The sequence below is a fragment of the Pseudophryne corroboree genome, chromosome 6 (assembly GCF_028390025.1).
Source record: "Pseudophryne corroboree isolate aPseCor3 chromosome 6, aPseCor3.hap2, whole genome shotgun sequence".
NCBI lineage: Eukaryota > Metazoa > Chordata > Amphibia > Anura > Myobatrachidae > Pseudophryne > Pseudophryne corroboree.
Genome location: NC_086449.1, coordinates 229946821 through 229962459, shown reverse-complemented (window position 1 = coordinate 229962459; position 15639 = coordinate 229946821). Strand labels below are relative to the sequence as shown.

At 41.4% G+C, this 15639-nt stretch overlaps 1 protein-coding gene across 1 annotated transcript; it reads right to left on the bottom strand.

Moving 5' to 3' along the window:
• Positions 1 to 346: 346 nt before the first annotated feature.
• On the bottom strand, positions 347 to 700 carry LOC134934530 (uncharacterized). Its single transcript, XM_063929954.1, has one exon. It carries the CDS (start codon positions 698 to 700, stop codon positions 347 to 349), a length of 354 nt encoding a protein of 117 aa, XP_063786024.1.
• Positions 701 to 15639: the final 14939 nt, after the last annotated feature.

Below are 15639 nucleotides of genomic sequence, written 5' to 3'. Positions count from 1 at the left end.
AATGCTTGCTAAATAAATGCTTAATACATGCTTCTGAATGCTTTCAAAAGAAACATACTGTATACTGTAGCAACTGTTTCACCAATGTTTTTTTTTGCAGGCTATCTAAATAGGATCAACCATAAAAAAAATCTTTCATCCCGAAAACACACAAGTTCGGGGATACCTGTGTGTTTTTGTGAGGAATAACCCCATTTTCACTTGAAATTGGGGCTGTTTCCGGGGATTTGGTTTCGCCTGTCTGAATGCTTGTTGCAGGAAGACAAATCAATTTCTCCCTTGTTATCACACCAAATATTGAAAGTCTCACTGTGGTACAGAAGGCTAAGCTCACATAAAGTCTCCTTCATTCATAAAGCTTCTTTTGCAGTTTCTGTAAGTGCCGTGCCTCAGTGGTGGATAGGACAACAGTGGGTTGCTTTCTGCTCACCCAGCTAACGGCTGCGCCTGCCAAAAGGAACAAGTATCCTGTATAGGAACGACGGTCATCCTCATATGATCCCCAATCGGCATCACAGAAAACTTCCAAAGTCGTACCTTTTGACTTTGTAAACACCAACTTTAATGAACTTGTACCTCTTAAGTACCTTAAGATTATTTTGACTGCATTCCTGTGTTGCCTCCCAAGGTTAATTGCAAACTGGCTTGCCCGGCTCACTGCATGTGTGATGTCGGGGGGAGTTCCAATACTTGCATACATTAAGCTACCAACTGCATTTTGCTAAGGAACTTCACTCATTTTCTCTATCTCCTCCTGGCTGGTTGGTGACATGGCATTTACCATCTTTTTGCTTTTGTCAATAGGAGTGTTTGCTGGTTTTGCATCAGATATTCCATACTTGTGAAGTATTGCTTCAATATATGTCTGTTGATCAACTGTAACAGTCCCATCTTTCAGGTTTTGTACATTTCTCATGACTAACAAATGATTTGCAGGGCCTAGATACTTTAGCTTGAATCTTTCTTTCAGCTGCTGTTTTATATCAGTAATGTGCTATTCTTGACCTGCTAGTGATAGATCATCTACATATTCAACTATGATGAACCGCTTTTCTTCTATAGTTTTGTAATATAAGCAGTGATCAGTCTCTGACCTAACAAAGTTCATCTCTAGCAGCACAGCATCCAGCTCTACATACCAACAATGAGCACTTTACTTTAGGCCGTACAAAGTTTTCTTTAAGAGGCAAACTTTTCCCTCTTGGAATATATTCTCATCATAATGCTCAGGTGGTTCCATATAAATCTCCTCAATTAACTCTCCATTTATGAATGCAGAATCAAAGTCTAGCTGGTATAACAAAAAACCATGAAGTTTAGCAATGGCAATGACTAACTTCAAGGTGCTCTATCTCGCGACAGGCCAAAAGATCTCTACGTAGTTGATCCCGGATTTTTGTGTGTATCCTTTAGCAACAAGGTGGGATTTATAATGAGCAATAGTCCTGTCTCATTCAGCTTTCTGAAAAAGTCCCACTTGTTCTTGATTGTCTTATCGTTATTTGGCCTGTCAACTACAGTCCATGTACTGTTATCACCCAGAGCTAACAGCTCTGTATCTGTTACTGACTTCCATTCTTTCCAGTTGCTACTTGATTTTGCTTCCTGTATATTTTGGGGTTCACAATAAGCTATATTTGCATATTCCTAACTGTATCTTTTGGATGGAACACCTTTATTGCTCCTCATGGAACTCCTGTTTCCTGCTTGGGTATCCGCATTAACACTTTCAGGTTCAAACACGATTTCCACTGCCTGTACATCCAGGGATACATATTGTTGCTGTGATTCTTGTTCAACTGTTCCAGTGATTGGTTCTGTCTCATGGAACACGACATCTCTAGACTTTAGAAGACGTTTGTTTGTAATGTCCCAAAGCCTGTATCCTTTGCTTTATTCACAGTATCCTAGCATAATACATTCCACTGACTCTGGATCTAATTTCCATCTTTTCTCCTTAGGTATATGTGCATAAACTTTACAGTCAAAGGCATGGAGATGATTGACAGCTGTCTTTTTCTTGAACCATGCCTCCAGTGGCATTTTACCTTTTATGGCTACTGTGGGCACACGGTTTTTAAGATATACAGCAGTAGACACTGCTTTCGGCCAAAACTTTTCTCCAGGCCTGCATCACTCAACATAGTCTGTGCTCTCTCAACAATTGTACAATTTGCATGCTTGCACACACTGTTTTGTTCTGGTGTGTAAGCAATTGTTAGTTGATGCTGTGTGCCATATTTTTCAGGAATTGTGCTAAAACTCTGTTGTCATAATCTCATTGTCGGATCTCAAGACTTTTAATTTCAGACTGGTCTGAATCTCCACCAGGTTCTTGTATTCCACAATTTTGTTGACAACTTCATTTTTAGCTTTCATGGAATACACATGTGGATTGAAAACAATTTAGCAATGATGCACAATAAAATCTGATAGGCAGCCACAGAGCACACAATCAAGTGTGTATCCTACACACCACAAGAGCAAATTTGGAAAAAGATTAATTGTGTGCAAACAGAGCGCCCCTCAGATATCACAAAGCAACAGAAACCACACACTTAAATGATATAAAAATAAAATTAATAACAATCACCAAAATTGATGTAATTGTCCTCAATGAATGTGGGAGGTGATTGGATGAACAAACTTTCTTAAAACAACATCTGTCCCAAGATGATTTAGGATCGCTTTCATGAACCTGAAAGATATGTGTCTCTTTTTCCCAAAATTAATGAGGAACAAAAGAGACACTAAAAAGCACAGACCATAGTGCAGCACAATTAAAAGTAAAACATATATTTAATGCTACAAATTGCACTCACAAACAACATAGATAAAAACAGCAGAACACAATATCCTCCATACGACCACACAGCTTATATCACTCAGGGGGGGTGGGGGGGGGGGGTTTCCAACTCCACAGAGGTCCTTAAAGTGGATGGTTTCACCACTCGGATCCCATTCAGGATAGCACTGCCCCACAGAGAAGTGTGCCGGTCCAAGAGTTCACCACACAGAATAAAACGGGAGCAACGCTTATTTGACGCGTTTCAGACGTATCCTCCTTCATCAGAAGTGTGGCTCCATGGCTCAAAGTGTCCGTTTTTATATCCCTTATTCAAGGGTTCCCAGGTGAAGTCCATTCCTATTGATCGGCACTCCTCCATTAGTGCGCATGCACAGTTGATCCGGAACCCAGAAGTGGAAGTTGTTCATACGGTCCATGAGCGTTCCACACAGCCAGAAGCGCCGATACTTGTGTTCCACCATCAGAATATATGTCTCTAACCATCAAGTGGTACTTTGGATATTACGTGTCTCTATAAAACGTCCCATATTATGGAATAATGCTCCAAATACATTTGCATGCAAAATAAACAAATAGTGCAGCAATTGCCATATAATAATGCACAGATAAAAATTACACTTATAAACAACCATTTAAGTATAAATATAAATTAAACCAAATAAGGGTAAATGTATCTTCTTGGGGTGTAAAACCAAATGACAACTCAGGTCAGAAAACATTTTAACTCGAATTCACCATTTAACCCCTTGGGACCAAGAGTGCCCAAATGGTGAATCCACCTAATTTCTGCATGGGATAATCTTTTTTCAACATCCCTTGTTCTCCACTTTGGCAAAATCACTTGGATACAGTTTTATTCTATGTGGTAAACTCCTGGACTCACACACTTCTCTGTGGGGCAGTGCTATTCTGAATGGGATCCGAGCGGTGAAACCATCCACATTGAGGACATCTGTGGAGTCGGGACTCCCCCTGAGTGATATAAGCCGTGTGGTCGTATGAAGGATAATGTGTTATTCTGTTTTATCTATGATGTTTGTGAGTGCAATTTGTAGCATTAAATATCTTTTTTACTTTTAATTGTGTCTCTTTTGTTCCTCATTCATTTTGGGGAAAAGAGACACATATCTTTCAGGTTCACAAAAGTGATCCTGTAGCCACTCATTGATTCCATCTCCATTGGCTACAGGATCACTTTCGTGAACCTGAATCCACTCATTGATTCCATCTCCATTGGACCACATATGTCAGTATGCACTAGGGCTAGTGGTATTTCCGCTTTACTAGTAGAATTAAGAAATGGGGCGCGAGTCTACTTTCCTTTTATACAACTCTCACACACAGGTCTCACAGTATTACTCACAGTGATTCCAGTTGCCATTCCATTGAGTAGTTTCTGAACATTGTCATGTCCCAGATGACCTAGGTGCCTGTGCCACAGCTCCGTCGACTAGTTTGAATCAGAGGCTGCCATTGCAGAACACTGCTCGGTGTCCAGGACATACTGTTGGTTGCACCGGGTTGCTGAAGCAATTACAGTCCTTTCTCATTTTACACCATACGTTTGCCCTTTGCAAACTGGACTCTGTAACCCTATTTCTCCAGGATGCTTATATCAATGAGATTGCTTCCCAACTCTGGCACGAACAAGACGTCTTGGATGTCCATAATAACTGTTTCACCTCTAATTCAAAGACGCACTGTGATTGTCCCAAATTTTGAAGCAGTAAGGAATCCAATCCTTTTTACTGTAATGTGTTCACATGCTGTCAGTGAATTAAACCATTCCTGATTACAACTGAGATGCCTCGTGGCCCCTGAGACCATGTACCAGCAATCCTTTTTGTGACTATCTGCTACATTCAATGCTGACTCATTTGGTTTGTCATGCTTCTTCTCCGTACCACTGTAATTTCTCAATCTGCAATCTGAGGCCTTGTGCCCCACCTTGTGACATATAAAGCACTTGAACTTGAGCTTTTTGGACTTAGTACCTTTTGTGTATAAGGCAGAACCCTCAGCATGTGTCTCGACAGGTATATGTTCTTGGAACTGCAGCAGCTTGGCTCTTACAATTTCTGTTGTCAGCTTGGTATCATTAGACTCCAAAGCTACTACCAGGAAACTTAATTCCGGCATCAGATTTTGTAATAAAAATATTATGTATTATTTATTTATTACCAGTTATTTATATAGTGCACACATATTCTGCAGCGCTTTACAGAGAAATATCACCATCGCAACTTCCTCGAAATCCACCTGTGCCCCCCAGATGCCAACTGTTGAGCTATTGACTGCATTTTATCAATATAATCATTAATGTCTTTACAGGCACTTAACTTTTGTCACTGGCCTCGACTGAGGGTGTTGTGAACTCGGGGATTCTTCCGATGGTTGGGAAGAGGAACCACAACTGAGCCGGAAAAGGGGAGGCCTAATATAGGATTTCCTCATACAGGACGCTGACAGTGGAGTTTGATGAAATATTGAAGAGTTTTATTGCAGGGAAAACAACTTAAAGTCAAATGACAAAAGGAATAAATATGGGAAATGTCCAGACCCTCTGAGGGGTTTTATGAGCAGGATTAGAGATGCTGGTAACTGAGGAAACTGTGGGTGATGTTTAAAAGTCACTGATAACTTATAAATAATGATAAGGCACAGATGGATAAAGAACTTGTGAGCGGTGACAGAGACGCTGATGATGTGAAGAACTGAAGTGCAGGGGTTTCAGATGCTGTTGTTTTGTAGAACTTGAGAACGGTGACTGAGACGCTGATGATATGAGGAACTGAAGTGCAGGGGTTTTAGACGCTGTTGTTTTGTAGAACTTGAGAACGGTGACTGAGACGCTGATGATATGAGGAACTGAGGTGCAGGGGTTTTAGACGCTGTTGATTTGTAAAACTTGAGAACGGTGACTGAGACGCTGATGATGTGAGGAACTAAAGTGCAGGGGTTTTAGACGCTGTTAATTTGTAGAACTTGAGAACGGTGACTTAGGCCCGCAGCCACGCTGATTCCTAGGAGCACTGTTGACTGGTCCGCGGAGAGATATACCGGCCGTTGAGCACACTGGAACTGGTGCAGTGAACTGGCCGACTGGAAATGCCGGAGACACTGGAGTACAACTGCAGAAATCCTTGCCGGGAACGAGAGCGCTGGTATCTACGTCAGGGAAAGACGATACTCAGGCACTGAGGCTCCGTCCGGCGTCAGACTTTGAATTCCCCGCCACCGCTGGATTGGCGGAGCAGTCAGATGACGTCACCCGCCCCCCGTCCACGCGAAGCCGGGTGTCATGGCAGCGCCCATGCCCCGGAGAACCGCCGGGAGCCGCGCCAGCCAGACGCCGGAGCCCGTGGCCCACCGAAGGCAGAGGCCGCAACACCGACCAGCAGACACGCAGGGGTAAGTGCGGCGAACGCCGCCTCTGGTGTGTGACAACTTATGTACAGCATATGCCTCAAGTTTATTCGTCTCATCAGACCTTAGTTCTCCATTTGCAGAGCTGCCCACATATCTTTGGGTGACACTTTCTTGCTGATAATGGATTAGACATGTTGTTCCACGGCCAAGCCTATCGTCCCGATGGCTCTATCCACTTCAACTGGGTTTGGGTCTGCTCCTGGCTCAATTGTGACTTTCCACAACTTTTCCCGCTTAAGCTGCATCTCCATGCCGAATTTCCACGTTGTGTACAGTAATTCTCTAAGCCTTTTAGCTTTGTAAAGTTCATGCTGTTCGCTGTACTGTACATTCTTCTCTATATTTAATAAAAGTACTCCTTCTTTAATCAGTTGCACTTGTATTTCTTATGTTCCTCTGTTTTAGAATGCCTTTCTGACTTGGGGCCATGGGCCCATAACCTGTTGGCAGAGTGTTGCGGTGTCGGATAGGGATGTTAGTCCACACAACGGCACTTAACCAGGATGATTGGTTTATTCAGATAACAGAGATAACAGATTGTAGTATATAGAAGATATTCTGCAGCAGCAGGAACTCACAGTATACATGTGAAGCAGTACAGTGGTGACATAGCATCTCAGTACACACAGGTTCCGGCTGTATACACACAGGATGCAGCTGCAGGGTAGACAAGGTCACTTACTGAGGAGAGTAAAAGCTGCACGTCAGTGCAGTTGTCTCTCCCAGGAAGAACTCTCTCTGTGCACTAAGTACCTCCTCCTGCACTGAGCTTACACTAACAGGGAAAACACTAGAGAATGGAAGCTGCCTCTAGTGCTGGGAACGGAGACAGACCACAGAGTAATCCACTATTTAACAACAATACCATAAAGGTTGTCCAAGACTGTATACTCCTATTTTAAAATCGTTCAATGGTACTTGTCAATTTAAACCTGTAGGCTTATTTATTTTAAGAAATTGAATGAAAATAAGTTTTATCTACATTAAAAATATTTTATCTAAAAGTGTTGATATATTTTCTGTATTGTTTAATTCAGTTGCACAGTTGTAAGCAATAGTAAACAGGTCACTGCATAAATACCCATCTTAAAATACTATGTCTCTATGGACCATATTAAATCAATGACTGTTATGGTACATTGATCAATATTTCATTATCAATCTATTATTGAGAACATTCTCAGTTAAAATGTCTTCATATCAGACAGTAAATCTCTCTGCAGAGAAGCTACTTGGAATGTTAAAATACATTTTCACCAATCATCCTTCATGGATTATGGATATTATTAAGGATGTAGCATACTCATAAGTCCCAGTCAATTATCATAAAATGTCCTTACTCAATTGTCCAATATGGCTACATGTATATGCTGCCAAGAGTCTATTCACTGTGTGAGAAAAAAAGATCAAGGTGATGTGATTTTTTTTTTCTGCTATTTTAAAGGTAAAGACTTTCCATCAAAGTAAAATTCTGATGGTATTGTTACAAATGGATGTTTCAGACTTTGTTCAGTATTCATCCAGTATGTTCTATAAAATAAAGGCAGTAACCTACTTACTTTTTCTTGGATATAGTTCATACTGAAAAATTGCTAAAATATTAATATAAATAGATGCATACATATCAAAATGATAGTGAAAATCTCTGTTGGACCCTACTGCCTGAGATCTCTGCTCCCTCCCCAGCGCTGATTGACCAAGTTGCCTCATTTAAAACAAAATAAACTAGATGTCTGTGCAGAACTCAGCAAAGCTGCGCCACTGCTTTTCTTCTGCAGGGGATCAATGGTCAGCCAGCACCTCAACATTTTCTGAGTGCTCCCTGACTCCACTCCTCTTCCACTGGTGAGTGCTCCCTGACTTCACTCCTCTTCCACTGGGCTATGGCATATAGCATATAATAATAGGCATTCCACCTGCCCCTGCACATGAATCAATAATTGGAAGGCAAATACAGTAAATGTCACCATGTCCTTTTCCTTTCACCCTTTGCCTGTGTCAGACTTACTTCTCTTCTGTCTGTGGCATCCTCTGTCCCTTCCCTTGTTTTTGTCATTCTATTTTCCCATCATTTGTTTGTACTAGCCTATAATCTATTTCAAAATCTGCAGCAGCCTCTCTCCATTTCCACTGTTTCTTCCATCCTCTCTGCCCTTCTCCTGTTTATACATACCAGGCTTTCTGCCATCCACCTGTCTCTTCCAACCTCTTTGTCCTGTTTGTGCCATTTTCTCTATCCTTGCTATATCTGTACCAACCTCCCCCTCCTTTCTCCTGACAGTGTCCCTCTCTGGCCCTATTTACTCCTGCCTCTATTCTCTTACCCTATCTACGCTGGCTAATGTCTCCTCCAGGGTCTCTTTTTTTGACCTGACTGCACCAATGTCTCTGCTCTTGCTCTGTCTGTGCCATCCTCTCTGTTCTTCTCCTGTCTGTGTCAGCCTCTCTACTTTCTCCTGTATGCTTCTGTATTTCTGATTTTCTCCTGTCTGTCTGTCTGTCTGTCTGTCCCTCCCTCCAATTTCAGGGTATTTCCTCGAGTTCTAATACTTCTCTTCCTTTGCAGAATGTTTTCCTCCTGTACTTTGGTAAAACCCTTGGTACACTATATTACCCAAGTGCATGATTTTGCATTTTTTAGCATTAAACTGTAATTGCCATGTTCTTGACCATTCCTCTAGTTTACCTAGATAGTCCATCATTTGTTTTTCCCCAAATGGTGTGTCTACCCTGTTGAATATATTTTGGGGAAAAAAGGCATACCGTTTGCAATGTCACCAACAAAGATATTAAGAGCACTGGTTCAACTACAGATCCCTGTGGTATTCCACTAGTAACATTTCCCTCTAGAGAATGGACTCCATTTACTAAAGCTGTCTATTTCCTATCCTGCAACCAGGTTGTTACCATTTAACTGTTTTTTAAACCAATCCCATGCTTTCGAGTTTATTTAGCAGTCTGCAATGTGGGGTAGTGTTAATTGCCTTACTAAAGTCTAGATATGCTACATCTATGGCCCTCCTTGAAGTATTATTTTAGTCAAGGAGTCTCAAAAATCACTAAGATTTGTTTGCTATGATCTCCCCCCAGTAAATCCATGCTGTTTGGAATCCTGTAAGTTCTTTGAGTTAAGATATTTCCCACTCTTTCTTTAAATATTGTTTCCATTACTTTGTCTACTACTGATGTAATGCTTACTGGTCTGTAGTTACATGATTCTTCCTTGTTTCCACTTTTGTCAGTGGTACCACATTCGCTCTTTTCCAGTTCACTGGAATTGCACCTGTAGCTAGTTACTTGTTGAATAATTCTGTTAATGGTGCTACCAGCATGTCTTCTAGCTCTTTTAGTATCCTGGGATGTATCCCATCCTTTTACTTATATACTTAAAAAAGTTTTGCCCCCATTATCTACTGACTGGGTCATTTTCTCCTCAGCTTTTACCTTTGCACACCTGATTGCATTCTTAACCTTCATCTGTCTTCACAATACATCACTTTGTCCTTGATATTTTAAGTCTGCTTAAATTTCCTAAAGGCCATCTTGTTAGCTTTCACACTAGTTGATACCTCTTTTGTGAACCACACTGCCTACCTTTTCCTGGTACTTTTCCTAACCCTTTTTATACAAAGGTCTGTTGCTTTTAATATTGCAATTTTTAGTTTTTCTCACCTCTCCTGCACTCCATTCAAGTTCTGCCAATGAATTGCTTAAACATCTCCCCATTTTTGCAAAGTCAGCCTTCCTAAAATCCAACACATTTGTTTTTATGTGACAGGAGTTGGACCCTGTCAACCACACTGCATGATTATCACTGTATCCTAGGTTCTCACCCACATATACAGTATGTCTGATATCCTGTCACTATTTGTGAGCATTAATGCTAATGTTGAATCTTTGCGAGTGGGTTCAGTCACCAATTGCTTAAGAGATGCTCCCGGTAAGGAATTTAAAAATGTGCCACTTGTAGTTGAACTTGAAAAAGACCCCTCCCAAATTTCACCAGGTAGATTAAAGTCTCCCATGATTATGATCTCTCTCTTTATAGCAATTTTAGTGATATCTGTCAATAGGTTCCTTTCCAATTCCTGCTTCTGGCTTGGTGGTCTACAGATCACACCAGTGTGAAAGGAATCCTTCTCCATTACTATGGTCACCCAAAGGGCCTCAGTTTTTCTTCAATATTTTGTATTAAAGTAGCATTTATGCATTTTCATATACATTGCTACCCCTCCTCTGATTCTTCCCATTCTGTTCTTTCTGATACCCAGTTCACATTGTCATTGCCGGGTCACACATGGCAGTTGAAAACGGGTACTTCCCAGGTATGACCCGGCATTGGACCTGATCAATGTGAATGGAGTGGGCGGAGGCGGCGCTGGAGATGAGATCATCTCCAGCACCGCCTCTCCTTATGCTGTGTATGGGTGACAGGTTACATCAACCCGGGTAACCCGTTCACACCATGCCTGACCAGGAAATAACCCAGGAATAACCCTTCTTTATTCCCGGGTTGAATTAACAGGTCAGGGGACTGGGAATTTAGCAGTGACCCGGGTTTTTGGTGCAGTGTGAACAGGGTATAAATGAATTGTATCCTGGTATAGATATGTCCTAGTCATGATTCCCATTGCACAATATCCAAATCATCCCCTGGCACTATCACAATTGGCTCTGGAATTTTTTATCCTAAGCTCCTAGCATGTGCACACAAAGCTTTAAGTAGTTTGCTTATGCATCTGTTAATCCTAGACATGTTCAGACAGTAAATAAAAATAAATAAATCTAAAGTTGAAATTACCTGTTTGGTGATATTGTTCAATTTATTTTTTAGTTTTTGTTTTGCGATTCAGAAACCACACTTTGAAATTTACAACATGGCTGCATCTCACTAAATCTAAAGATATAGGACCTAATTCAGATCTTAAGGATGCAGCAAATTTGTTATCTAATGGACAACCCATTTGAACTTCAAGGGCGGCAGATATAACATGTGCAGAGATTTGGGTGAAGTGTGTTCAAACGTAAATCTAAATTGCAGTGTAAAAATAAAGCAGCCAGTATTTTCCCTGCACAGAAACAATATAACCCAAATTTAACTCTCTGCACATGTTATATCTGCCCCCTCCCCTCCACAGTGCATATGGCTTTGCCTATTAGCTAACAAATTTGCTGCTGTGATCAGATCTGATTTACCCCCATAGTACGTCTGTTAAAGACAGGCTACAACTGACCACAAATGGCCAAATGCATACCTCCCAACATGACCCTCTCCAGGAGGGATACAATGCTCTGCTTCTGGACTTTTCTCTTAATGTTGGATTGCCGACACCTGTTTTAACCAGGTTACTGGATAAGAAAGGTGTTTCAGCACAGCTACTGTCATTCCTAAATTAAGAGGGAAGTCCAGGAGCAGAGCATTCTGTCCCTCCTGGAGAGGGTCGTGTTGGGAGGTATGCAAATGGTTAAAGGAGATGATTAGCACCGTGTTTGAGAAAACAACAAGCAGTATGCAACAATAAATGATAATTCACTGAACAACACCACTACAAAGGCAATACCAATCAAACGTTAAAACATACATGTGTTTGCATAAGATAGAAATGTAGTGAGCAGAGTTCAAAAACAGGTGATATGCATGAGGTAAAGTGTAAATTTTGCAACATGAGACATGCATTACATACTTTTGTTGCATTAATGCAATCCATCTACAATAGTGTTGGTTTGTAATATGTTTCCCTTCAGTTATATTCGGTTTAATGCCATTATAATGCTGCTGCTATTATTATGATTATAATAACACTTTTATGTCAGCACTTATATGTAAGCATTAACACCCTTAACACAATGATCTTTAAATAGTGAAATGCACCAAGTGAATGCAATGATTACAAATTTCTCCTAATACATTCCCCTATAAAAGTCCTGGCAATGAATTAGCTTAAACAAACAAAAACAAGAATTACATACCAACATGGCAGACAACTAAAACTTAAAGAAGAAAAATAACTCTTTAATTTAACTATGCAATGAAAACATTTCTATGTAATACAATCCTGTTTCATTCACATCTGATGGTAGGAGTGATTGTTCAATTTACCTGATGAGAAGGAATGATGAGTAGTCAATTCACAATCAATAACAGCTGATGATATAACTAAGGATATAACTAAAAACCAACATAATGCTAATACTATGATTATAATAACACTTTTATGTTGGTATTTATATGTAAGCACAAACAGCCTTACAATGATCTTCAAGTAGCGAAATAGGTTTTAAGACACTGCTTGTCTGGGTTTCATAGTGCAATGAGGAGGATATTTATCAAAGCATAAAAAGCGCTATGATTACTAATAAATATATTAGGTTGGCATGTTTATGATTATAGTATTGTATGATAGGCCAATCCCCAGCTGAACAAGCTGGCCTTGCCCCTTCAGCACACAATACTTCATTTGCTCATATTGTTGCATTCCCCTGTGGGCACTTCATGCTGCAGTCTGATACTGCACAGAAAATGGAAACTATGGGGCTGATTTAGACCTGATCGGTGCTGTGCGTTTTCACACAGCAGCAATCAGGTCTGAACTGGGCTGTGGTAGCCCTGCGATCGCTTCTGCCTGATTGACAGGCAGAGGCGGTCGCTGGGCGGGTCGGCGTCATTTGGCTGCCATTTAGGGGGCACGGTCTGGGCAACTCAGGTGTGGCTGGACCATTGGGGGGCGGGCTGCAGCGACTGCGTGACATGACATGCAGCTGCCAGGGCACAGAAGCTGCGCTGGCTGGGAGCTACTCCTGAAGTACAAAAGCATCACCGCTGTGCAATGCTTTTGTACTTGTGCGACGGGGCAGGATCTGACATGCGGGGTGGGCTAACCCTGTGCTGGGTGTCCCCCCGCATATCAGTGTCACTGATCGTAGATGTGCTAAATTTAGCAAATCTACGATCAGGTCTGAATTAGCCCCAATGTGTAACCATATAGTCAAGCGCAATTCAATATAGATCTGCTACAGTATATAGGCACAAATAATCTTTTGTTTAAAATGCAGCTCCTACTGAGTATCTCTGAAATTCTTGACAACAATAAAGAAATTGCTGTATGAAAAAAGTTCTCATAAAGAAGCGCATTAATAATTGGAGGAAAAAAAATATTAATAATTTTATTTATATATGCACTCAAACTCACTTTACAGACATAAAAATAGTACATAGTACAAGGATTTAGTATTACAACATTTGAAAAAACAAAACAAAACCCAAAACCTAGAGAGCACACTGTCCAGTTTGTGCAGACATTTTTGGTAATAACTTCCATAGGTTATCCGTTCCACCCACAAAAGGTATCAGGTGAGGTAGCCGTCTTGGGTGCACTATGTAGGATTACCCTGGGTGGAACAGGTTACCGCTAGAAGAGATTATACAAAATAATTGGTTGCAGCATACTAATGCTAGAGGTAGTGTCTCAACATAACCACGTATTTTTTCATCTCATCCATGAATGCGCCAGGGGAGGAAGCCATGTTGGATGCACTACAAAGTTACACTGTGGGAGATAAGCCATACGTGGAACCAAAGAACATATGGGAGAACTGACACGTTTGTAGTAGTATGCTATACTAGTGATGTGCTGCGGGCACTTTTCGTGCTTTGTGTTTTGGTTATTATTCCCCATTCTTGTTTTGATTTTGGATTGGTTTAGCCAAAACCACCCTTTTGTGTTTTGATTTTGGATCGGGATGATTTTTGAAAAAAAAAACATAAAAACAGCTAAAATCACAGAATTTGGGGGTAATTTTGATCCTACGGTATTATTAACCTCAATAACATTCATTTCCACTCATTTCTAGTCTATTATGAACACCTCACAATATTGTTTTTAGGCCAAAACGTTGCATCGAGGTGGCTGAATGACTAAGCTAAGCGACACAAGTGTGCAGCACAAACACCTGGCCCATCTAGGAGTGGCATTGCAGTTGCAGACAGGATGGCACTTAAAAAAACTGGGCCGCAAACAGCACATGATGCAAAGAAGAAAAAGAGGTGCACCGAGGTTGCTGTATGACTAGGCTAAGCGACAAAAGTGTGCAGCACAAACACCTGGCCCATCTAGGAGTGGCACTGCAGTGTCAGACAGGATGGCAGATATAAAAAAGGCCCAAAACAGCACATCATGCAAAGATGTAAAAGAGGTGCAATGAGGTAGCTGTATGACTAAGCTAAGCAACACAAACAATTGACCCATCTAGGAGTGGCACTGCAGCGTTAGACCGGATGGCACTTTAAAAAACTAGTCCCCAAACAGCACATGAAGCAAAGAAGAAAAAGAAGTGCACAGAGGTTGCTGTATGACTAAGCTAAGTGAAACAACCACCTAGCCCATCTAGTAGTTGCATGCAGTGGCTGAATGTCAAAAGTGGCCCGCAATTTTTCAGTCCACTGACAGTATCTCCTGCACGCCCCTGTCATTTTTTTTAAATTCTGCAATTGGTGGACTTATATGGCAGTACCCCTGGACTAATACAGCAGTGCCCCTGGACTTATATGGCAGTGTTAGACAGGATGGCACTTTAAAAAACTATGCCCCCAGCAGCACATTATGCAAAGATGAAAAAGAGGTGCACCAAGGTTGCTGTATGACTAAGCAAAGCGACACAAGTGTGCGGCACAAACACCTGGCCCATCTAGGAGTGGCACTGCAGTGTCAGACAGAAGGGCAGATATAAAAAAAAGGCCCCAAACAGCACATCGTGCAAAGATGTGTTAGAGGTGCAATGAGGTAGCTGTATGACTAAGCTAAGCGAAACAAACAATTGGCCCATCTAGGAGTGGCACTGCAGTGGCAGACAGGAGGGCAGACATAAAAAGGTCCCAAACAGCACATCATGCAAAGATGAAAAAGAGGTGCACTGAGGTAGCTGTATGACTTAGCTAAGCGACACAAGTGTGAAGCACAAACACCTGGTCCATCTAGGGTTGGCACCAGAGCTGGCCCTAACCAATATGATGCCCTAGGCAAGATTTTGGCTGGTGCCCCCTAGCACCGCCGCTAGTTCTGCAGGAGATGCCTGGCATGAGTCAGCTGGCAGCTGTGCTAACGTTGGGCGCCTATTCTTTATGAAAATGCATCTTATTTGCATTACTATGTAGCTAGGATGCAGAAGCAGCTTCTGCTGATTAAAATGATAAACAGCATGCCTATATTCTGTGTGCGACTGCGGCTGTATCTGCATACGAAATGCTATATTACAGTGATTTCCAGGAATACACTGCAACGTAGCATTTCGTATGCAGATACAGCCACAGTCAAACACAGAATTTAGGCATGCTGCATATCATTTTAATCAGCAGAAGCTGCTGGTGCCCCTAAGCATACCAAATGCCCTAGGCATTTGCCTAG

What these genes read in the sequence shown, in the direction of transcription:
- LOC134934530 (XM_063929954.1), bottom strand. Translation starts at nt 700, where the DNA reads ATGTATGCAAGTATTGGAACTCCCCCCGACATCACACATGCAGTGAGC.